At 42.8% G+C, this 23,428-nt stretch overlaps 1 protein-coding gene across 8 annotated transcripts in view; it reads left to right on the top strand.

Moving 5' to 3' along the window:
• Positions 1–10,919, top strand: part of LOC110536959 (trimeric intracellular cation channel type B) — a 31,713-nt gene extending 20,794 nt beyond the window's left edge. For 2 of the 8 annotated variants that reach the window (XM_021622643.3, XM_090191747.1), the window contains 4 exons: positions 1,864–2,048; positions 5,751–5,838; positions 8,999–9,116; positions 9,831–10,919. In XM_021622643.3, the coding sequence (XP_021478318.3) occupies positions 1,864–2,048; positions 5,751–5,838; positions 8,999–9,116; positions 9,831–10,121 (682 nt within the window). In that variant the 3' untranslated portion in view covers positions 10,122–10,919. Of the gene's footprint in view, positions 1–1,842; positions 2,049–5,750; positions 5,839–8,998; positions 9,117–9,830 lie in introns of all 8 variants that reach the window. The other 6 variants (XM_021622642.3, XM_090191746.1, XM_090191750.1 and 3 more) reach the window with 5 other exon arrangements.
• Positions 10,920–23,428: the final 12,509 nt, after the last annotated feature.

Here is a 23,428-nt window from a genome sequence, read left to right as displayed (position 1 = left end):
TTGAGGACGGGCTCATTGTAATGGCTGGAATGGAATTAATGGAATGAAGTCAAACATGTGGCATCCATTTGTTTGATGTGTTTGAAACCATTCCATTCTAGCCATTACAATAAGCCTGTCCTCCTATAGCTCCTCCCACCAACCTCCTCTGATTTAGATAGCATCCACATTGGATGATTGTGACTATGCGCTAGTGTGACAGAATATACAAATGAGCGGGTAAATGACCACACAGAGGAATGGACAATAAGCCAGTTATTCAGCCATTAGCCATGCTCCAGCCTGAGACGATGAATCACTGTATCATATCAACACACAAGCTCAAGCCAGGCAATGCACATCATAGAAAACCCAAAACAGAATCATCAGTGTTTGCTTTTTTTTTTTTTATAACTTTGTCAACTGTGCAGTATTTGTCAGGCATTGCAAGGATCGATTTGTTCTCCAGTGGGACGTGAATATTGTATTTATTCAGTTTACTACTTCCTGACTGTATATTCTTGCCCGGCGACCTCCACCCGCCCGGCAACCCCCCCGCCCGGCGACCCCCGCCCGGCAACCCCCCCCGCCCGGCGACCAAGGGGGTCACATCATATGTTAGAAAAACGCTCGTCACATGTCTTGTCTTATCATCAGGGGAATGATAATGGCAAGGGGAAGTCATCAACATTTTCAAATAAATAGAGACAGTAGATATTACTTCATTGTTTTTACATCCTCAAAAATATAAACGCAACATGCAACAATTTCAAAGATTTTACCGAGTTACAGTTCATATAAGGAAATCAGTCAATATAAATACATTAATTAGGCCCTAATCTATGGATTTCACATGATTGGGCAGGGGTCCCGCAGGTGAAGAAGCCGGATGTGGAGGTCCTGGCGTGGTAGAGAAATAAACATTCAATTCTCTGGCAACAGCTCTGGTGGACATTCCTGCAGTCAGCATGCAAATCGCACGCTCCCTCAACTAGAGACATCTGTGGTGTTGTGTGACACAACTGCACATTTTAAAGTGGCCTTTTATTATCCCCAGCAGACGGTGCACCGGTGTAATGATCATGGTGTTTAATCAGCTTCTTGATATGCCATATCTGTCAGGGGGATTGATTATATTACAAACAGGTAGCCTAGTGGTTAGAGCATTGGGCCAATAACCGAAAGGTTACTAGATTGAATCCCTGAGCTGCCAAGGCAAAAATCTGTCGTTCTGCCCCTGAACAAGGCAGTTAACCCACTGTTCCTAGGCTGTCATTGAAAATAAGAATTAGTTCTTAACTGACTTGCCTAGTTAAATAAATACATTTGAGAGAAATAAGCTTTTTGTCAGAATTATTTTTATTTCAGCTCATGAAACATAGTACCAACACTTTACCTGTTGCGTTTATATTTTTGTTCAGCATAATTGGAAGAGGAAGGATAAACTCTAACATAGGAGTTACCTTTCAAGTTTATAGGCATGTTCATTAAGAGCAGCTGTTTAGCTGGTAAACAAAGGTTAGCCATGTGTTGGCAAAAATGTATTAAGTCAAGAAAGCTTACCAGCAGCCAGCACCACTTGCCGCACTGGTAGCCTATTGACTGGTAGCCTGTTGACTGGTAGCCTATTGACTGGTAGTCTATTGACTGGTAGCCTATGTAGTCTATTGACTGGTAGCCTATTGGCTGGTAGCCTATTGACTGGTAGCCAGATTTTTCAAAGCCTATGTCAGATACTCCAGTGAGTGTAATTTGCTTGACATTAGGTGTTGAGAAATGTCATTAGAATGAATGTAATTCAAAATTTGTTTATTCTGTTGTTGATCGTGATATTCATAACAACATTGGGGGGGGGGAATGAAGTCTATGTGTCTTATATTCTAGGTACCTGGTGTTCTACTGCCCTCAGGACATGGTGTACTCCTGTACTGCCCTCTTCCCTGTGCGTCTGGTGCTGACGGGCATGAAGGAGGTGACCCGCACATGGAAAGTCCTGGGGGGCGTGGCTGAGGCACACAGCAAGTACAAGGATGGACTGCTGGTGATGATCGCTATAGGATGGGCTAAAGGTAGGAATATCACTTTTTTAATATATACTGTACATATATATACAGTGCCTTGCGAAAGTATTCGGTCCCCTTGAACTTTGCGACCTTTTGCCACATTTCAGGCTTCAAACATAAAGATATAAAACTGTATTTTTTTGTGAAGAATCAACAACAAGTGGGACACAATCATGAAGTGGAACGACATTTATTGGATATTTCCCACTTTTTTAACAAATCAAAAACTGAAAAATTGGGCGTGCAAAATTATTCAGCCCCTTTACTTTCAGTGCAGCAAACTCTCTCCAGAAGTTCAGTGAGGATCTCTGAATGATCCAATGTTGACCTAAATGACTAATGATGATAAATACAATCCACCTGTGTGTAATCAAGTCTCCGTATAAATGCACCTGCACTGTGATAGTCTCAGAGGTCCGTTAAAAGCGCACAGAGCATCATGAAGAACAAGGAACACACCAGGCAGGTCCGAGATACTGTTGTGAAGAAGTTTAAAGCCGGATTTGGATACAAAAAGATTTCCCAAGCTTTAAACATCCCAAGGAGCACTGTGCAAGCGATAATATTGAAATGGAAGGAGTATCAGACCACTGCAAATCTACCAAGACCTGGCCGTCCCTCTAAACTTTCAGCTCATACAAGGAGAAGACTGATCAGAGATGCAGCCAAGAGGCCCATGATCACTCTGGATGAACTGCAGAGATCTACAGCTGAGGTGGGAGACTCTGTCCATAGGACATCAATCAGTCGTATATTGCACAAATCTGGCCTTTATGGAAGAGTGGCAAGAAGAAAGCCATTTCTTAAAGATATCCATAAAAAGTGTCGTTTAAAGTTTGCCACAAGCCACCTGGGAGACACACCAAACATGTGGAAGAAGGTGCTCTGGTCAGATGAAACCAAAATTGGAACTTTTTGGCAACAATGCAAAACGTTATGTTTGGCGTAAAAGCAACACAGCTGAACACACCATCCCCACTGTCAAACATGGTGGTGGCAGCATCATGGTTTGGGCCTGCTTTTCCTCAGGAGGGACAGGGAAGATGGTTAAAATTGATGGGAAGATGGATGGATGGAGCCAAATACAGGACCATTCTGGAAGAAAACCTGATGGAGTCTGCAAAAGACCTGAGACTGGGATGGAGATTTGTCTTCCAACAAGACAATGATCCAAAACATAAAGCAAAATCTACAATGGAAGGGTTCAAAAATAAACATATCCAGGTGTTAGAATGGCCAAGTCAAAGTCCAGACCTGAATCCAATCGAGAATCTGTGGAAAGAACTGAAAACTGCTGTTCACAAATGCTCTCCATCCAACCTCACTGAGCTCGAGCTGTTTTGCAAGGAGGAATGGGAAAACATTTCAGTCTCTCGATGTGCAAAACTGATAGAGACATACCCCAAGCGACTTACAGCTGTAATCGCAGCAAAAGGTGGCGCTACAAAGTATTAACTTAAGGGGGCTGAATAATTTTGCACGCCCAATTTTTCAGTTTTTGATTTGTTAAAAAAGTTTGAAATATCGTTCCACTTCATGATTGTGTCCCACTTGTTGTTGTTTCTTCACAAAAAAATACAGTTTTATATCTTTATGTTTGAAGCCTGAAATGTGGCAAAAGGTCGCAAAGTTCAAGGGGGCCGAATACTGCATTATACTATACCATGAAGAGAGACTTGTCTGTGTGTATATATATATATATATATATATATATATATATATATATATATATATATATATACACAGACAAGTCTCTCTTCATGGTATAGTATAATTTGTTTTTAAGGTAAGTATCTTTGTTTATTGTCTACTGACAAGTACATGACATGGCCAAAAGTATGTGGACACCCATTCAAGTTATTGGATTAGGCTATTTCAGCCACACCCGTTGCTGACAGGTGAATAAAATCGAGCACACAGTCATGGAATCTTTATAGACAAAAATTGGCAGTAGAATGGACTTTCAGTGACTTTCAATGTGGCACCGTTCGTCAAATTTCTGCCTTGTTAGATCTGCCCCGGTCAACTGTAAGTGCTGTTATTGTGAAGTGGAAACGTCTAGGAGCAGCAACGGCTCAGCCTCTAAGTGGTAGGCCACACGAGCTCACAGAATGAGACCACAGAGTGCTGAAGTGCGTAGCGAATAAAAATTGTCTGTCCTTGGTTGCATCACTCACTATCGAGTTCCAAACTGCCTCTGGAAGCAACGTCAGCACAAGAGCTGTTCGTCGGTAGCTTCATGAAATGGGTTTCCATGGCCGAGCAGCTGCACACAACCCTTTGTTCACCATGCGCAATGCCAAGTGTCGGCTGGAGTGGTGTAACGCTAGCTGCCATTGGACTCTGGAGATGTGATGAATCACGCTTCACCATCAGGCAGTTCGACGGAGGAATCTGAGTTTGGTGGGATGCACAACCTGCCCGAATGTATAGTGTCAACCGTAAAGTTTGGTGGAGAAGGAATAACGGTCTGGGGCTGTTTTTCATGGTTCGAGCTAGGTCCCTTAGTTCCAGTGAAGGGAAATCTTAACTCTAAAGCATACAATGACATTCTAGGCGATTCTGTGCTTCCAACTTTGCTACCAACAGTTTGGGGAAGGCCCTTTCCTGTTTCAGTATAATAATGCCCCAGTGCACAATGCGAAGTCCATACAGAAATGGTTTGTCAATATCGGTGTGAAGAACTTGACTGGCCTGCACAGAGCCCTGACCTCAACCCCACGAACATTTTTGGGATGAATTGTAACGCCGACTGCGGACCAGACCTAATCGCCCAACATGATTTTGGAATGAGATGTTCGACAAGCAGGTGTCCATATACTTTTGTGTATGCGTTATGAATGCAATACACAGAACCATACAGATTAAGGGCTTGTAAGTAAGCATTTCACTGTAAGGTCTACCTACATCTGTTGTCTACCTATACCTGTTGTTGCGCAAGTGACAAATACAATTTGATTTGATTCTGTGAACCTCTGGCCACCATGCACTATGCTAGGGAACCACTACACAGTGGTGTAGTTCAGAGTAAACACAAGTATATACAGTTTACCCACGTTTTGCAGGAAAATGCATTGAAAGTATAGGCAGCGTTACCTCTTTCACTGCGACCAACAGTCAGAGTTTACCCACCTATTGTTATTTTTTACCACTACATCACCAGTAGCACTGTGCGTGTACAAGCATGTGAAAGATATGGCCAGATCTAGTACACACACGCAGATATATAAACTCTCTCTCACACATTCAATATAAATTGGTTATAAATCCATTTTTTTGGGGGGGGGGGGGGGGCTGTTGGTAATCAACAAGACAAGTTTCAGGAATGTAATGGAAATGAAACTCATTACTATTGTGGTTATTATTCCTGACCTTTTGGTCCGTACGAATGCTTCTAAATAACATGAGGTTGCATTGACACTAATTGTGATCCTGAAGATTATAGTTTCGCTGTTCAGACCTGTGCTTTGAATAGCAAGCAGCCCTTACACATCACAAAGAAATAGAGCTTTCTGATTTGACTTTGTTGAGTTGTTATTAGACATTAAGGCTATTCAGCTACTAGCCTGGTTGCAGATCTGTTTGTGCTTTATAGTAAACTCCTTTTTATGCCAAACAGACCATAGGAGCCAGACAGCACAAACGGGTCTATAAAGATGTTCTACCAGTCCAGGACAATGACGCAGGCTCGTATCTCTTTCTCTTCAGGTGCTGGAGGAGGTCTGATCAGTAATTTTGAACAGCTGGTCAGAGGAGTCTGGAAGCCAGAAACCAATGAGCTTCTCAAGATGACCTAGTAAGTCTCCTCCTCTCCCAGAGCTCGTACTGTAGGATCAGTTAGTAATTCCCCTGCTCTCCCAGGGCTTGAACTATAGGATCAGTTAGTATGTCCCCTCCTCTCTGAGGCCTCGTATTGTAGGATCAGTTAGTATGTCCCCTCCTCTCTGAGGCCTCGTACTGTAGGATCAGTTAGTATGTCCCCTCCTCTCTGAGGCCTCGTACTGTAGGATCAGTTAGAAGTAGGATAGAATAATGTGTTGAGTGTCTGTGTTAGTCTGGTCCCACGTCTGTTTGTGTTGTTTATAGCTAACTCCTATGTTCGGCATGACAATGACTAGCAACGTGCATGACCCACCCTCCTGAGGATCTGTCTTTTTTCAGCCATCTATTTCCTGTGCAAAATCCACTTGTCATTTAAATCTCGCTGGATTCATTGCATTCATTTTACTCCTGCTACTCTTTCATACTTCTGTCGTTTTTTTCCCCGTTAACTTTACGACCACGTAAAGATTTGTAATGACCTGTCAAACACATCCCAGTAATGGCTGAAATGGACTCAATGGAATCCGTTGCCTCTATAAGAACGATAAAGCTTAGTCGGGATTTAACGCATCATCTCAACACTTACATGAGAAGAAAGATAACTTTATTTTTATGGGTGTTATTTTTTGTGGATTTGAAAAAAATAATAATTCAATATACTTGAAATGATTACCAATGAAATGCCTTGAAATGAAAGCTACTTCCCGAAAATGAACATTCAGATTGTAGTGATGTTATGTCTGATCTTGCAAACATTGGAAAGTCTGTATACATGTTGATAGGTGTAATCTAGAGCCAAGCATGTTGATTTTTAATCTGAGGGCATCCGGCTGTTGACACACCTTGTTGAATTATGCAGCAGAACGTGACAACAACAGTAATTCATGACGCAGTCTATACAGCACAGGTGATTGCATGTAGGCCTAGGCCCCTAGATAGAGCAAGGTTTTGGTGGTTTCAGCCACGCCCCACCCCTTTACGTTAATGTATGCAAATATGCAAATACACCGGGGTGTTTATGCAAATGAAGCACATATAATTTTCTTTATTTTAACACAAAATACCTCATAACATTACAAAATGTATATATGACTGCAATCTAAGATAAAAAAATAAAATAATACATTTGACAATAAATTGAATATCTGAATTCAAACAAAACCCTCGACTCATTATTTGTTAGAAGGTTTGGAGTATCTTCATCCATTGTCCAACTGTTGCGTTTATTACAATTGTTTAAAAAGACCAATTGACAATTTTGATGACTGTTGCTACAATGACGTGTCAAACTCATTCCATGGAGGGTCGAGTGTCTGCGGGTTTTCGCTCCACCCTTGTACTTGATTGATAAATTAAGGTAATTAATTACTAAGGAACCCCCCTTACCTGGTTGTCTAGGTCTTAATTGAAAGAAAAAAAGAAAAACCTGCAGACACTCAACCCCCCCGGTGGAATGAGTTTGATACCTCTGATGTAGGCTTTACAGCACAAACTGATCTGAGACCAGGCTAGGTCTGTGTAATGTTGTACACAGAAACCAAATTATGTAATTGGAGATTCACTGAGTGACACATCGGTTACTGGCTGGCTGAGTATGTAGACGTTGACCTCTAAAACCGCTGTGATGAATGATAATGCATGTCTTTATTCTCGAGAGAGAGAGAGAGAGAGAGAGAGAGAGAGAGAGAGAGAGAGAGAGAGAGAGACCCTCCTTGTCCACAACCAAGGAGGGCCTACTGCAACACCTAGATCTTCTGTCAGACCTGGGCCTGACAGTTAATCTCAGTAAGACACCATTGCCCTAGAGCACACAAACAACTATATATACCTTGGCCTAAACATCAGTGCCTCAGGTAACATCCACAAAGCTGTAAATGAGCTGAGTAGACAAGGCAAGAAGGGCCTTCTATGCCATTCAAAGGAACATAAAATTTGACATACCAATTAGGATCTGGTAAAAAATACTTGAATCAGTTACCCACCAAAGAATGCATGCAAAGAATTAGGCCGACATCCGCTAATTATCAAAATCTAGAAAAGAGACGTTTAATTCTACAACCACCTAAAAGGAAGCGATTCCCAAACCTTCCATAACAAAGCCATTACCTACAGAGAAATGAACCTGGAGAAGCATCTCCAATCCAAAGTTAAATCTAGAATCGGCTTCCTATTTCGCAACAAAGCCTCCTTCACTCATGCTGCTAAACATACCCTCGTAAAACTGACTATCCTACCGATCCTTGACTTCGGCGATGTCATTTACAAAATAGCCTCCAACACTCTACTCAGCAAATTGGATGCAGTCTATCACAGTGCCATCCGTTTTGTCACCAAAGCCCCATATACTGCCCACCACTGCGACCTGTATGCTTTCGTTGGCTGGTCCTCGCTACATATATGTCACCAAACCCACTGGCTCCAGGTCATCTATAAGTCTTTGCTAGGTAAATATCTCAGCTCACTGGTCTCCATAGCAAAACCCACCCATAGCACGCGCTCCATCAGGTATATTTCACTGGTCTTCCCCAAAGCCAACACCTGCTTTGGCCGCCTTTCCTTCCAGTTCTCTGCTGCCAATGACTGGAACGAATGGCAAAAATCGCTGACTTATATAGACTTATTTCTCCTTCACTAACTTTAAGCGTCAGCTGTCAGAGCAGCTAACCGATCACTGCAGCTGTACAGCCCATCTGTAAATAGCCCATCCAACCAACTACCTACCTCATCCCCATATTTGTTTTTGTTTTTCTGCTCTTTTGCACACCACTATTTCTACTTGCACATCGTCGTCTGCACATATGTCACTCCAGTGTAAACTGCTAAATTGTAATTACTTTGCCACTATTGGCCTATTTATTGCCTTACCTCCTTGTTTATTTTGCACACACTGTATACAGATTTGTCTATTGTGTTATTGACTGTAGGTTTGTTTATCCCATGTGTAACTCTGTGTTGTTTTTGTCGCACTGCTTTGCTTTATCTTGGCCAGGCCACAGTTGTAAATGAGAACTTGTTCTCAACTGGTCTACCTGGTTAAATAAAGGTGAAATAAAATCAATGAAAAAAGAGAGAGAGATCTGTTCATAGCCATAATGATGAAGTTACTGACCTGACTGACCTCTGACTGTGTGCAGCCCTACTAAGATCACCCTGATAGGAGCAGTGCTGTTCGCCCTGCAGCAGACCCAGTACCTGGCCATCCAGAAGCACCACCTCATGCTGCTGTACACCGTCTTCACTGTTGTCAACAAAGTCAGTCACTAACCTGATCCTAACCCTAGCCCTATCCCTCAACCCTAACACTCACAGGGCAGGGTCTCTACAAATACATAGGACCGGTTTCCTGGACCCAGATCAAGCGTAGTCCCAGATCTGTTTGTGCTATATAGCCAACTCCTATGGTCATTGTGGCACAATCAGATCTGGGATCAAGATAGACAAAGCCTACACCTGGACCAAAAAGCATGCTCAATGGAGAATCTCAACTACTTTTTAGTCCAGAAATGGCTTCAATCTTGTTCTGGGAATCCTCCCAATACATAAAGTTTATGGCAATCCAAAAACATTCTTTCTCCATGTTGACTGTCTCACAACATCCAGTCCATGTTATTTGAATGACCTATCTTATACTTATATTTAGTTATGACTCAACTTTAGTCTTGTATTGCCTCTAGCAGGAGAATTTTGCATCATTTTCTTCTCGTTGCATCATTCCTCCTCAATCCTCTCACAATGAGTGATGTCTCCTGCTCTTGACATCTTGCAAATCCAATCACAGGTTCTCAGAACTCGCCCAACTGTTCGATTAGAGTTCTCCCATCAACTCATTGAAGTTACATTTAATCTGATAAATCATAGGATAAATCTTGTCTACTTCTTTATTAGTCACTGTTGTAGTCATTCTCATCACTCCATCCTGTCTCTCCATCTCTTTAAATCCTTCCATCTATTCCTTTTCCCCCCCAGACAAGTATGATGCTGACCGGCTCCTCCTCTTCGCCCTTCGCTCCCATCGAGTCTGTTGTGCACCGCACGTTCTTTGCCGGGCCATCGCCATCTTTCACCTCTGAGACCAAGACCTCTGTAGTGAAGAAGGGCCCCGGTGAGAGTTTGAACAGAGCAGCGGTCCCTGAGACCTCCAAGGCCCCAGGGTCCTCGTCCAAGACTGCAGCACACAACAGGGGAAAGGGCTCACCAAAGAACGCCAAAGTGCAGTCGGAGAGCACTGAGACAGAGAGCTGCAAGAAGAGTGACTAGAGCCCTTATACTGCATTGTACTGTATAGAAATAGAATCTATAGAACGGACAGTTGTTTAGCACACTGCAATTTCACTGGTAAAGCCATGGGTGCACTTAATGGGGCTGTCCATTCTATAAATTATATTTATATTCTGTACGGCCCTTCTTATCCTGGCTAGGACAATCTATTCTCTGTGTCCTGTGGCACTGTCATCCTGTGATAGGTCCCAATTTGCTACCACGCCTTTTTTTGTCCTAACCCTTTGATGTTTGTAGATCTGTAAGGTGGAAGCAATATGGTAGAAGCTTCACCACTACACTGCTTATGTTCATCGTATACCTATCCAGAACCTTCAGATCTTCAAATATGGAACGGTTATGGGCGAGCGGGAGGAGTAGGAAGCGAATTGGGTCTGTCTGTCTCACTCTAGAATGAGCAATAGAATATGTGCTGATTTTAATATATTATACAGTAATGTAGCTTTATAATTCTGCGATGATGCATCCTGTTTTCTACGGAGTTTTGGTGAAAAATAGTGTCCCTGATGCTGATCAGCCACTATTTATCTGTATATTAATAATAATATATTCTGTTTTATGTACCCGCACATTTCCTACTATGAAATGTTTTAAGATTTTACATGACAATTTATACAATTATTACTCAGGTCTTCTATTATATTTATGCTTAAGAAAATGCACTTGATTGCAGGAATTTCTAAATGGAATGCTTTTTGCTGCACTTTGCTGCAAACACTGCCTCTTTTGTGAATACTTTAAATTCTATTGAAAAGTAAATGTTCACATGCACTTTAATCTGACTTGTTGTCGTTCTTATCACAACCGAAATACAAAAACTTGGACATTTGTAAACATCTGTGTGATAAACCTTTTAGTTTATAACCTTTTTAGTTAATCAACTTTTAGTTCATACAAGTAATGTATCTCCCGAGTGGAGCAGTGGTCTAAGGTACTGCATCTCAGTGCAAGAGGTGTCACTACAGTCCCTGGTTCAAATCCAGACTGTATCACATCTGGCTGTGATTCAGAGTCCCATAGGGTGGCGCACAATTGGCCAAGCGTCGTTTGGCTTTGGCCGGGGTAGGCCGTCAATGTAAATAAGAACAAATGATTAACTGTCTTGCCTAGTTAAATGAATCATATTTTCAGATACACAGCCTACATGCTCTGTGGAGTCAGTTTGTTATGAATGAATTTGAAAATATTCACGTATTTCCTCCATGATATTCTGATCATTGGCAAGGTTCTATAGCTGTTGTTATTGTTAGCTGTGGTCATGTCCAGGGCAAGACACATTTAACAAGGCAAAGGAAAGGTCAGATTTAGCTGAAGAAATACATCAATATCTCAGTCTGCTTTACATTTAATTGGAAGAGAGGTGCAATTCTTTGAATTATGTAATTTTGTGCAATGTGCTGCCCTTATCTGTGTCTCTATCTATGGCTTGTAATTGCCCTAATGTTGTCTCTGATTTAGAACAGAAACCAACGGGAGCTCACAGACGTAACCTTTCTTCCTTTAAGATGAAAAAAGAGTGAAACATTGCATCATTGTAGCATCAGAATGTGATTGATACTTCATCCACTTTAAGCAGCGTAGGAAAATAAAATCCTGAAATCCCTTCAAATTCACAAGATTACCCTTAGAGAGTTTGGAAAAGAGTCCCACAGGAATACAAATTAAGAACAGAGGTAGTGCTCAAAGACTAGAAGTAAATGAGTGTTGTAGAAGATATCTGTCCATCTGTAATGATCAAAGTCCACAGAGGTGCCACCACCTCCGCATGTTAATTAGAGTACCATCTACCTATTGTGTGTGTACTGAGTCTCAGGGTGAACTCTGAGCCCTGGGAAGTTTAAAGTAACATTTACAGGCAGGGATTCTCTCTCTCTCTCGCTCTCTCTCTACACTATAGAATAATGCAGGTGAGGAACAGCTCTGCTCCCAGCCTAGCCCCCCCCCCCCCCCCGGTACACAACGACCGTGGCATGGCCCGACAGGCCTGGGCAGGGGTCCCAGAATAAGCCAAGGGCATGGCATGCTATGCATTGGGACTGTCTGGTTGTCTCTCTGTGTCAAATGGAAAGGAGAGAAGAGATTAGGCTGGAATGGCTGCTCAGTTAAATAGAGGGTCTGTGTTCCAAATGGCCCCTGCTTTTGACCAGTGCCCAGAGGACTCTGACTTTAACCAGTTAAAGTCAACCATGAACACTCTATTATTCAAATGCTGGAAATTCCATTTAAGACAATATCACAACCCATGATGACATCACATCCCAAAGCACCAGGCATACACAACAGCGCTGTTGCTTGACAAATGGGCACGCTAGTTACCATACCAACAGAATGCTGGTTGCAGGGAGATTCTAATGTGTTTTAATCCCTTCCACCTGGACCGATTTGCCCTCTGATGTCAGTTGGAAATCCACACGGAATGATTCTCATTTAAATCCCAACCAACTGTAACAGACAGTCAGCAGAGTGCATTCCCTGGAGCTCTGGTCAAAAGCAGTGCACTATTTAGGGAATAAAGTGCTTCAGATGCACCCTCAGACTGGAGAGGCACACTATCACCCCCACCACTTGGTATTTCATCATCACGGTAGAAAGGGGTGCATGTACAGGTGTCTTCCACCGGGGGGCATGGGGCGTCCCTCCTTGTCTGGCTGGAGGAGGAGAGGAGAGAGGCAGCTATTGGCCGGGACGGGAGGAGAGGACGGTGCTGGTGGGCTGGCCAGCTGGGGGCTCCTCTCCCTCAGAGGGAATGGTAGCTGTCCACAGCACAGCCACAGAGTGGCACGTCCCTAACAAAGGCGAGCAGAGTCCATCAAAACCAAACAAAGAGACCTCAGTCACACACACACACACACGGCAGGCAGACACACACACGCATGAAAGTGCACATACACGGACACACATGTATGGACGTGCACACACACTTACACACACACACACTTCCTCCTCACACACACACACACACACACTTACACACACACACTTCCCACCAACGACCAGCGACCAGCCGTGCAGCCAGACGCAGATAAAGACCCTGTGTTCATCCTTCTCCACACACATCAATACCGAACACACACCAATACCGAACACACACCAATACCGAACACTCACACCAATACCGAACACACACCAATACCGAACACACACCAATACCGAACACACACCAATACCGAACACACACCAATACAGAACACACACCAATACCGAACACACACCAATACCGAACACACACCAATACCGAACACACACCAATACCGAACACACACCAATACCGAACACACACCAATACCGAACACACACCGAACACACACCAATACCTCACCCACACTAATACCGAACACTCACACCAATACCGAACACACACCAATACCTCACCCACACCAATACCGAACACACACCAATACCGAACACACACCAATACCGAACACACACCAATACTGAACACTCACACCAATACCAAACACACACCAATACTGAACACACACCAATACCGAACACACACCAATACCTCACCCACACCAATACCGAACACACACCAATACCGAACACACACCAATACCGAACACACACCGAACACACACCAATACCGAACACACACCAATACTGAACACTCACACCAATATTGAACACACACCAATACCGAACACACACCAATACCGAACACACACCAATACCGAACACTCACACCAATACCGAACACACACCAATACCTCACCCACACCAATACCGAACACACACCAATACCGAACACACACCAATACCTCACCCACACCAATACCTCACCCACACCAATACCGAACACACACCAATACCGAACACACACCAATACCTCACCAGCACCAATACCGAACACACACCAATACCGAACACACATCCTCCATGTCTTTATTCAACCTTGATCTAAGGTGGTTGCTTTTTTTTCAAAAGTAAAGGACATTAGCTACACTACAACATATGACATCCAAGATTTGGATTACAAATGTATGGTCCATCTTGTGTTTCTCACTGCCCCTGCAAGCAAACACTCTTGTATGGTGTTGGTGGTGTGTTCCTTCAGTTGTGTGATTGATAGTCGTCTGACTATCCTCTGGCCTTACAGTGGAAAGTGACAGGCTTCCCAGCTGACAATTCTAGGGAGAGAGAACGTTTTTATAATGTTAACCGTAATGTTTCCCGGATGTTTGAGTGTTCAGTTTTCCGTTAGTTAGGGGAACATTCTATGTATGTTAACAAAAAAAAACATCCTGAGAACCTATTTAGTATGTTGTTAAAGATAGTAGAACATTCCCTCAATGTCAGACAGAACTTACAGAGAACGTGGTTGACAGAATATCCAATATTTATGTTCTAGACACGTTTCATTGGAACACTGAAAATAACATTTCTTTGTCCAGTTTTCTGAGGGTTAGGAGAATATTGCATCAACTTCCCACCAATCACACACAGAACATGGTTGTCATGTTCTCAGAATGTAAAATATTCATGTTCTAGACACGTTCCATGGGGACGTTGCAGGAACATTTATGTGTATCAGAAATCAGTGTACCCCCCCCCCCCCCCCCCCCCCCCCCCCCCAAAAATGGTTTCATTACAAATCCTGCCTTGCTACTGTTGCCGAGCCCATCAAGGCACTGATTGGTGAACTACTGATCTGATCCATTCACAGCTCTTTGTCTGTTGTCAAGTTTAAAGACACACATACGCAGTGTTTTTAACATACGCTGTTTTCAACTTACATATTTGACACACTTTGACATACATGATTACATTATGCATGTTCGTTTTAAAAAAGTACTTACGATTCAGCATGTCCTCACCTTGGATTTGAACTCACAACCTCTTGGTTCATGGCATTCTAATATTTTTTGCTACATCACCATGTCTGTGTCAATTAACAATTAGTATGACTATTTTCTCATCATTGATTTCATTGACTTATTCAAGCAATTTTAGTGATCTAATGTTGGTGGGGCATTTTACCTTGTTTTAATGTTACTGAATCACTATGATCAGTAAAATAGTTGTTCTTGAGTGTGCCTTTCAACAGAACTGAAATCTACTTCAAAGTGCAGTTTAGAATATCTACATAAATTCAGCAATTGCATTCTTCTATTACCCTGTAAGAGGGGGAGGGGGGGGGGAGCAAGTTTCTGACAGATGAGTGTGTCTTGGTGGTGGCAAGGACACACCTAAGAAACACCCACATCAAACCACACCCCCAACCCAACTCAGGTTTGGCTTCTGTCATGGCCACCAGAATTTCTTCAGGAGCAAGCCCAAAAAATGAGGCCAAATCAGCGGGTGCAGCTCCCCTTTAAAATATAATTTAGGGGTGTTGTAACTGTTGCCAAATAATGACATTAACATGTTTTGCTAAGAATGTGAGAAAATAACGTGACTCAAACTCAGGTCACCAGCGACGAACACCCAAAAACCACTGTTGCAATAAGAGATATCCCTAGGGCATGTGCTTATTAGGCCAGTGTCCAGACGTGAACCCTAACCCCCCCTCCATAAGCACTTGTGTAGATCTGAAACAACTGGATAGGTGTAAACAATAAGGGGAATGCACTTTGCAGTAACTTCAGCTCTGTTAAAAGGTACGCTCAAGAACAACCATTACTGGTCATAGTGATTCAGGAGTAACATTAAAACAGGTTCATATGCCCCATCAACATTAGACAACTGTACAGAAAGCCCTTAAATCGTTGAAATAAGTCAATCAAATCAATGATGAGAGAATAGTCAAATTAACTGCTAACTGGCACAGACATGGTGTTGTAGCAAAAGGATCAGAATGCTGAGAACCAAGAAATTGGGAGTTCAAATCCCAGGTGAGGACATGTTGAATAATAATGACTGTATTAAAGAACACGTGTAATGTAATTGCGTGTCAAATAAATTGGAAACCCTGTATGTTTAAAAGCATTGTTTGTTTGGGTGTGAGTGTCCCTAATCTTGCCAACAAACAAAGAGCTTTGAATGGATCAGTGATTGACCAATCAGATCCTTGATGGGATTGGCCACAGTAACAAAGGGTAATGATGAAACAATCGTTGTTTTTTGGGGGAGAATGCTTCTTTGGGACCATCAGGCTGACGACTGATACACAGGACTGTTCTTCCAACGTTCTCATGAAACCTGTCTAGAACATTAATACGGTGAGCTCCAAAAGTAAACATGCATTGTGTCATTTTGCAATAATTTTTTAATTGTAAATAAGAATAGAATATGTTTCTAAACATTTCTACATCAATGTGGATGCTACCATGATTATGGATAATCCTGAATGAATCGTGAATAATGATGAGTGAGAAAGTTACAGATGTAACACAAATATCATACCCTTAATAAGACATGCTAACCTTTCAATAATACAATAACAGGTAACAGGAGGTTAGCATTTTTGGGGAGGTATGATATTTATGCGTCTGTAACTCATCATTATTCACGATTTATTCAGGACTATCTGTATTCATGGTAGCATGCACATTAATGTAGAAGTGTTCTTATTTGAAATTTAAAAAAGTGACTTCAAAATGACACAATAAATGAACACCCATTCATTTCTGCTGGGCACAAAATAATCTGAAACAAACAGCAAATGCATCCAACAAGTTTGTAAAGTCGCAAGCTTGATGTAGTCATTACGTGCTAAGAATATGGGACCAAATATTAAGCTTTTGACAACTTGAATAAACATACTGTTCCTAGGCCGTCATTGAAAATAAGAATTTGTTCTTAACTGACTTGCCTAGTTAAATAAAGATGAAATTAAAATAAAATAAAATTTGTTCCAATACTTTTGCTCCCTAAAATGGGGGGGACTACAGTATGCACAAAAAGTTCTGTAATTTCTAAACTGTTCACCGGTTATGGATGAAAATACCCTCAAATTAAAGCTGTCATCACTTCAAATCCAAAGTGCTGGAGTCCAGAACCAAAACAACAAATGTGTCACTGCCCCCAATACTTTTGGAGCTCACTGTATCTTCTGTTCTGAGAACATGGCAACCATGTCCTGTGTATGCTTGGTGGGACGTTGATGGAATATTCTCCTAACCCTCAGAAATCTGGACACATGAACGTTCTTGCAACATCCCATAAAACGCATCTAGAACATTAATGTTGTATATTCTGAGAACATTGTAACCACGATCTAGATAAGTTCTGCTTGACATGAAGGGAATGTTCTCCTAACTTTAACACCAAAACCTGCAAAGAAGGTTTTTGCTGACATAGAATGTTCCCCTAACTAATGAAAAACTGGACACTGAAACACTAGGGGAACATTACTAAAACGTTCTCTCTCCCTAGAATTGTTAGCTGGGAAGAGAGAGATATTTCCATCTTTTAATACATCTTCTGTTTGGCTCGAAAGGAGCAGAAAGCACCAACATGGTTGATGTTGCCAAGCTCTAGTCAGATTTGTACTAACGAGAGAGCGTGACCATGAGCCAGACAGAGAGAGAGAGAGAGGGGGGGGGAGAGAGAGAGAGAGAGAGAGAGGGGGGGGGGGGGGGAGAGGGGGGGGGGAGAGAGAGAGAGGGGGGGGGGGGGGTTCAAGGCTTTCAGCGCAATGGTGTCACGTCAGGCCATCATGACAGAGCAGCAGTGATGCACACTGCCTCTTTTCAGATAGAGAGAGAGAGAAAGAAAGGGAGAGAGATAGAGAAAGGAAGCGTGATAGAGAAAGGGAGAGATATATAGAGAGAGAGCGAGATAGAGCGACCTGAACTGAATGCCAAAGCAACCCGCTGTCTGAGCTCTGAGCCCAGGCTATTCAAGATCTGACTTGTATAGTAGGAACAGCTGCAAAGAGAATGTCAAAAATGGAGCTGGCTTGGTACTCGCTCTTTAGACTGAGGAGAAAGCAAGTACCAACTGAACCAAATACAAAATGTTCTCTTGTTCTGCAATTCAATTTGAGGGTCAAAGGAGAAGCAGTATCCATGAACCTAACTCACTAATGTTCCCAACTGTTTCTAACAGGTGTTTTGGAGCTTCTTTTAAACTGTGGTTCTATACGTAGTTCCTCTCATCTTGGTGATGGAAGGTGAATCTGTAGTTCCTCTCATCTTGGTGTTGGAAGGTGAATCTGTAGTTCCTCTCATCTTGGTGATGGAAGGTGAATCTGTAGTTCCTCTCATCTTGGTGTTGGAATGTGAATCTATAGTTCCTCTCATCTTGGTGATGGAAGGTGAATCTGTAGTTCCTCTCATCTTGGTGTTGGAAGGTGAATCTATAGTTCCTCTCATCTTGGTGATGGAAGGTGAATCTGTAGTTCCTCTCATCTTGGTGTTGGAAGGTGAATCTGTAGTTCCTCTCATCTTGGTGTTGGAAGGTGAATCTGTAGTTCCTCTTATCTTGGTGATGGAAGAAGAATCTGTAGTTCCTCTCATCTTGGCTATGGAAGGTGAATCTGTAGTTCCTCTCATCTTGGTGATGGAAGGTGAATCTGTAGTTCCTCTCATCTTGGTGTTGGAAGGTGAATCTGTAGTTCCTCTCATCTTGGTGATGGAAGGTGAATCTGTAGTTCCTCTCATCTTGGTGTTGGAAGGTGAATCTATAGTTCCTCTCATCTTGGTGATGGAAGGTGAATCTGTAGTTCCTCTCATCTTGGTGTTGGAAGGTGAATCTATAGTTCCTCTCATCTTGGTGATGGAAGGTGAATCTGTAGTTCCTCTCATCTTGGTGTTGGAAGGTGAATCTGTAGTTCCTCTCATCTTGGTGTTGGAAGGTGAATCTGTAGTTCCTCTTATCTTGGTGATGGAAGAAGAATCTGTAGTTCCTCTCATCTTGGCTATGGAAGGTGAATCTGTAGTTCCTCTCATCTTGGTGATGGAAGGTGAATCTGTAGTTCCTCTCATCTTGGTGATGGAAGGTGAATCTGTAGTTCCTCTTATCTTGGTGTTGGAAGGTGAATCTGTAGTTCCTCTCATCTTGGTGATGGAAGGTGAATCTGTAGTTCCTCTCATCTTGGTGATGGAAGAAGAATCTGTAGTTCCTCTCATCTTGGCGATGGAAGAAGAATCTGTAGTTCCTCTCATCTTGGTGATGGAAGGTGAATCTGTAGTTCCTCTCATCTTGGCGATGGAAGGTGAATCTGTAGTTCCTCTCATCTTGGCGATGGAAGAAGAATCTGTAGTTCCTCTCATCTTGGCGATGGAAGCTGAATCTGTAGTTCCTCTCATCTTGGCGATGGAAGAAGAATCTGTAGTTCCTCTCATCTTGGTTTATCTAGTCAGGTGAAGGCTTCCTTGATGTGATGAAACAATCTATCATCTCTTTTTGTTATGATCAGACAGATACATAGTTTAGATTGAGGTTCACTGGAGCAGCAGTATCCATGGACCAAACATCCATGAACTAACTCAATGTTTTGGACCTTCTTGTAGTCTGTAGACTAGTTCCTCTCAGCTTGGTTTATTTTGTCAGTTGAAGGTATCAGTCTCTTTTAATAAGGTCTCCTTTATACTATGATAAAAGAGCACACACATGGAACGGAAGGATCATGATCATGTGCCTCTGACCCCCCCCCCTCTTTTATTTGAGGTGAGCAGATGGCTGTTCTTCTCTAGTGTGACACTCCTCTCATTCTGGGTCCTTTTCATCAAGTCTTACAAAGCCATTATAGTAGACAGACTGTACCTTATGTGAGCAGCAGAATCATGAAGGAAACATTCAACATAATGTCTGAGGACACTTTGTTCATAGCACAGTGCAGTATTGCCTACAGTATGTAGATGCTGTCTGTGGCTCTATGCTGCTCCTCCAAAATTACAGTGGGATTATGGTCTGTCTGTCTGTCTGTCTGTCTGTCTGTCTGTCTGTGGCTCTATGCTGCTCCTCCGAAATTACAGTAGGATTATGGTCTGTCTGTCTGTCTGTCTGTCTGTCTGTCTGCCGGTCTGTCTGTCTGTCTGTCTGTCCCTCCTATCACTCTTCTCTCTCTATTTCTCTTGCTTTCTTTCTCCCCTTCTTTCTCCCCCTGGGGGACCCATATATCACAGTGTCCCCTCCATCCCTTCGACCCTCCCCCTCCCTCCTCTGTGCCCCTCCTGTATGCAAAGCAGGTGACAGGGTCCAGGAGGTGGGCGTGTCCCACCCGTCTCTCTCTCTCTCTCTCTCTCTCTCTCTCTCTCTCTCTCTCTCTCTCTCGCTCTCTCTCTCTCTCTCTCTCTCTCTCAATTCAATTCAATTCAATTCAATTCAAAGGACTTTATTGGCATGGGAAACATATGTTGACAATTCCAAAGCAAGTGAACAAGATAATAAACAAAAGTAAAATAAACAATAAAAATTAACAGTAAACATTACACTCACCAAAGTTTAAAAAGAATAAAGACATTTCAAAGAAATTAACATGAATATGGGTTTTTATCTACAATGGTGTTTGCTCTTCAACGGTTGCCCTTTTTTCTCGTGGCAACAGGTCATAAATATTGCTGCTGTGATGGCACACTGTGGAATTTCACCCAATAGATATGGGAGTTTATCAAAATTGGGTTTGTTTTCAAATTATTTGTGGATCTGAGTAATTTGAAGGAAATATGTTTCTCTAATATGGTCTTGCATAATCAATGCTTGGAGTTTGTCAGAATTGCTCCATCATGCTGGAAAAGGATTTGTTCTTCACCAAACTTTTCCTGGATGGTTGGGAGAAGTTGCTCTCGGAGGATGTGTTGGTACCATTCTTTATTCATGGCTGTGTTCTCAGGCAAAATTGTGAGTGAGCCCACTCTGAGAGAAGCAGCCCACTGGCAGAGAAGCAACCCCACACATGAATGGTCTCAGGATGCTTTACCGTTGGCATGACACAGGACTAATGGTAACGCTCACCTTGACTTCTCCGGATAAGCTTTTTGCCCGGATGCCCCAAACAATCGGAAAGGAGATTCATCAGAGAAAATGACTTTACCCCAGTCCTCAGCAGTCCAATCCCTGTACCTTTTTCAGAATATCAGTCTGTCCCTGATGTTTTTTCTGGAGAGAAGTGTCTTCTTTGCTGCCCTTCTTGACACCAGGTCATCCTCCAAAAGTCTTCGCTTCACTGTGCGTGCAGATGCAGTCACACCTGCCTGCTGCCATTCCTGAGCAAGCTCTGCACTGGTGGTGCCCCGGTCCCGCAGCTGAATCAACTTTAGGAGACGGTCCTGGCGCTTGCTGGACTTTCTTGGGTGCCCTGAAGCCTTCTTCACAACAATTGAACCGCTCTCCTTGAAGTTCTTGATGATCCGATAGGTGCAATCTTACTGGCAGCAATATCCTTGCCTGTGAAGCCCTTTTTGTGCAAAGCAATGATGACAGCACGTGTTTCCTTGCAGGTAACCATGGTTGACAGAAAGAACAATGATTCCAAGCACCACCCTCCTTTTGAAGCTTCCAGTCTGTTATTCAAACTCAATCAGCATGACAGAGTGATCTCCAGCCTTGTCCTCGTCAACACTCACACCTGTGCTAATGAGAGAATCACTGACATGATGTCAGCTGGTCCTTTTGTGGCAGGGCTGAAATGCAGTGGAAATGTTTTTTGGGATTCAATTAATTTGCATGGCAAAGAGGGACTTTGCAATTAATTGCAATTCATCTGATCACTCTTCATAACATTTTGGAGTTTATGCAAATTGCCATCATACAAACTGAGGCAGCAGACTTTGTGAAAATTAATATTTGTGTCATTCTCCAAACTTTTGGCCACGACTGTAGTTTTGTTTTGATTGTGTTGTAATTTGTTTTATTCTGATTGATTGGATGTTCTGGTCCTGAAGCTTCAGTAGAACAGGTTTGTGAACTCAGCCCCAGGACCAGCTGGATGAGGGGACTGGTGTAGAGAATGGTGGAGAGCATGGTGGAGAGCACGGTGAAGAGCACGGTGGAGAGAATGGTGGAGAGCATGGTGGAGAGCATGGTGGAGAGCACTGTGGAGAGCACGGTGGAGAGAATGGTGGAGAGCATGGTGGAGAGCACGGTGGAGAGAATGGTGGAGCACGGTGGAGAGCACAGTGGAGAGCACAGTAGAGAGAATGGTGGAGAGGACGGTGGAGAGGGTGGTGGAGAGCACAGTAGAGAGAACGGTGGAGAGGACGGTGGAGAGAAGTCATTAATCACTGATGCAACGTCTCAAGGACTATTTTGGTTTGCAAATGTACCCTGTGGCTTAGCATCATTGACCCTCAATTGACCCTCATCAAGACCTTGTCATGTCAGATGTTTTAGAGCTCTGCTGCTCTCAGAATGCGTACTCTGGCCTGATCCTAGATCTGTCTCTGTCACGCCAAACACAAACATATCTGGGACCAGGCTATGCTTACTGTACACTAACAAACACACATGGACAATGGTATGCTTACTGTACACTAACAAACACACATGGACAATGGTTCTGAGGAACTACAGTAACTGGAAAATGTTTAATCAAGATCATTCTTACCAAGTTTTGTGAAAATATGCTTTGGAGCGACTCTTTTCTCTTTTCTTTGCTCAGCTCTTGGCATTGCAGGACTTGGTAATGATATGAGAGGTTTCAAACGTTTCCAAAACTTAATTGCTATTTTTTTAGTTTTTATTATTAGTGGATATTGGCCTAATTCTCTCTCTCTCTCTCTCTCTCTCTCTCTCTCTCTCTCTCTGATGGAGGGACAGGAGTGTGTCATTAATATTCCAGACGTATGTGCAGAAGGAGCAGTCACAGCAGATGATGATGAAGAAGACATTAATCCAAGAGGAGATTACCAGCACGGATATTTTATCAGCATTACAGCAATACATCCAGACTAATTCAATTTAAAACAATGCCTTTACATGAAAAGTGACGGAGAGGGAAAGGTGAAAGAGCTCACCTTCACTATACACAGTGAAACAAGGCTGAGGCTGGAGCTGGAGACAGACTACTAACACCCAGAAACAAGGCTGAGGCTGGAGCTGGAGACAGACTACTAACACCCAGAAACAAGGCTGAGGCTGGAGCTGGAGACAGACTACTAACACCCAGAAATTAGAAAGCTAATTTGAACTTCCTTTGACTGGCAGGGGCAGGACAGTTTGTGTGTATGTGTGAGTGTGTGTGTGAGTGCATGTTTGTTTGTGTGTGTGTGTGTGTGTGTGTGTGTGTGTGTGTGTGTGTGTGTGTGTGTGTGTGTGTGTGTGTGTGTGTGTGTGTGTGTGTGTGTGTGTGTGTGTGTGTGTGTGTGTGTGTGAGTGAGTGTGTTTGTGGTGTTTAAATGTAGATCAATATTCTGGAAGAGTCTCCTCCTACCACTGGAAGAGCCACAGATGTCCACTCCATG

The sequence above is a fragment of the Oncorhynchus mykiss genome, chromosome 12 (assembly GCF_057628025.1).
Source record: "Oncorhynchus mykiss isolate SJ-2025 chromosome 12, ASM5762802v1, whole genome shotgun sequence".
Classification (NCBI taxonomy): Eukaryota; Metazoa; Chordata; class Actinopteri; order Salmoniformes; family Salmonidae; genus Oncorhynchus; species Oncorhynchus mykiss.
Note: the sequence above shows the minus strand (reverse complement) of the source record. Positions and strands in the feature narration are given on the sequence as shown.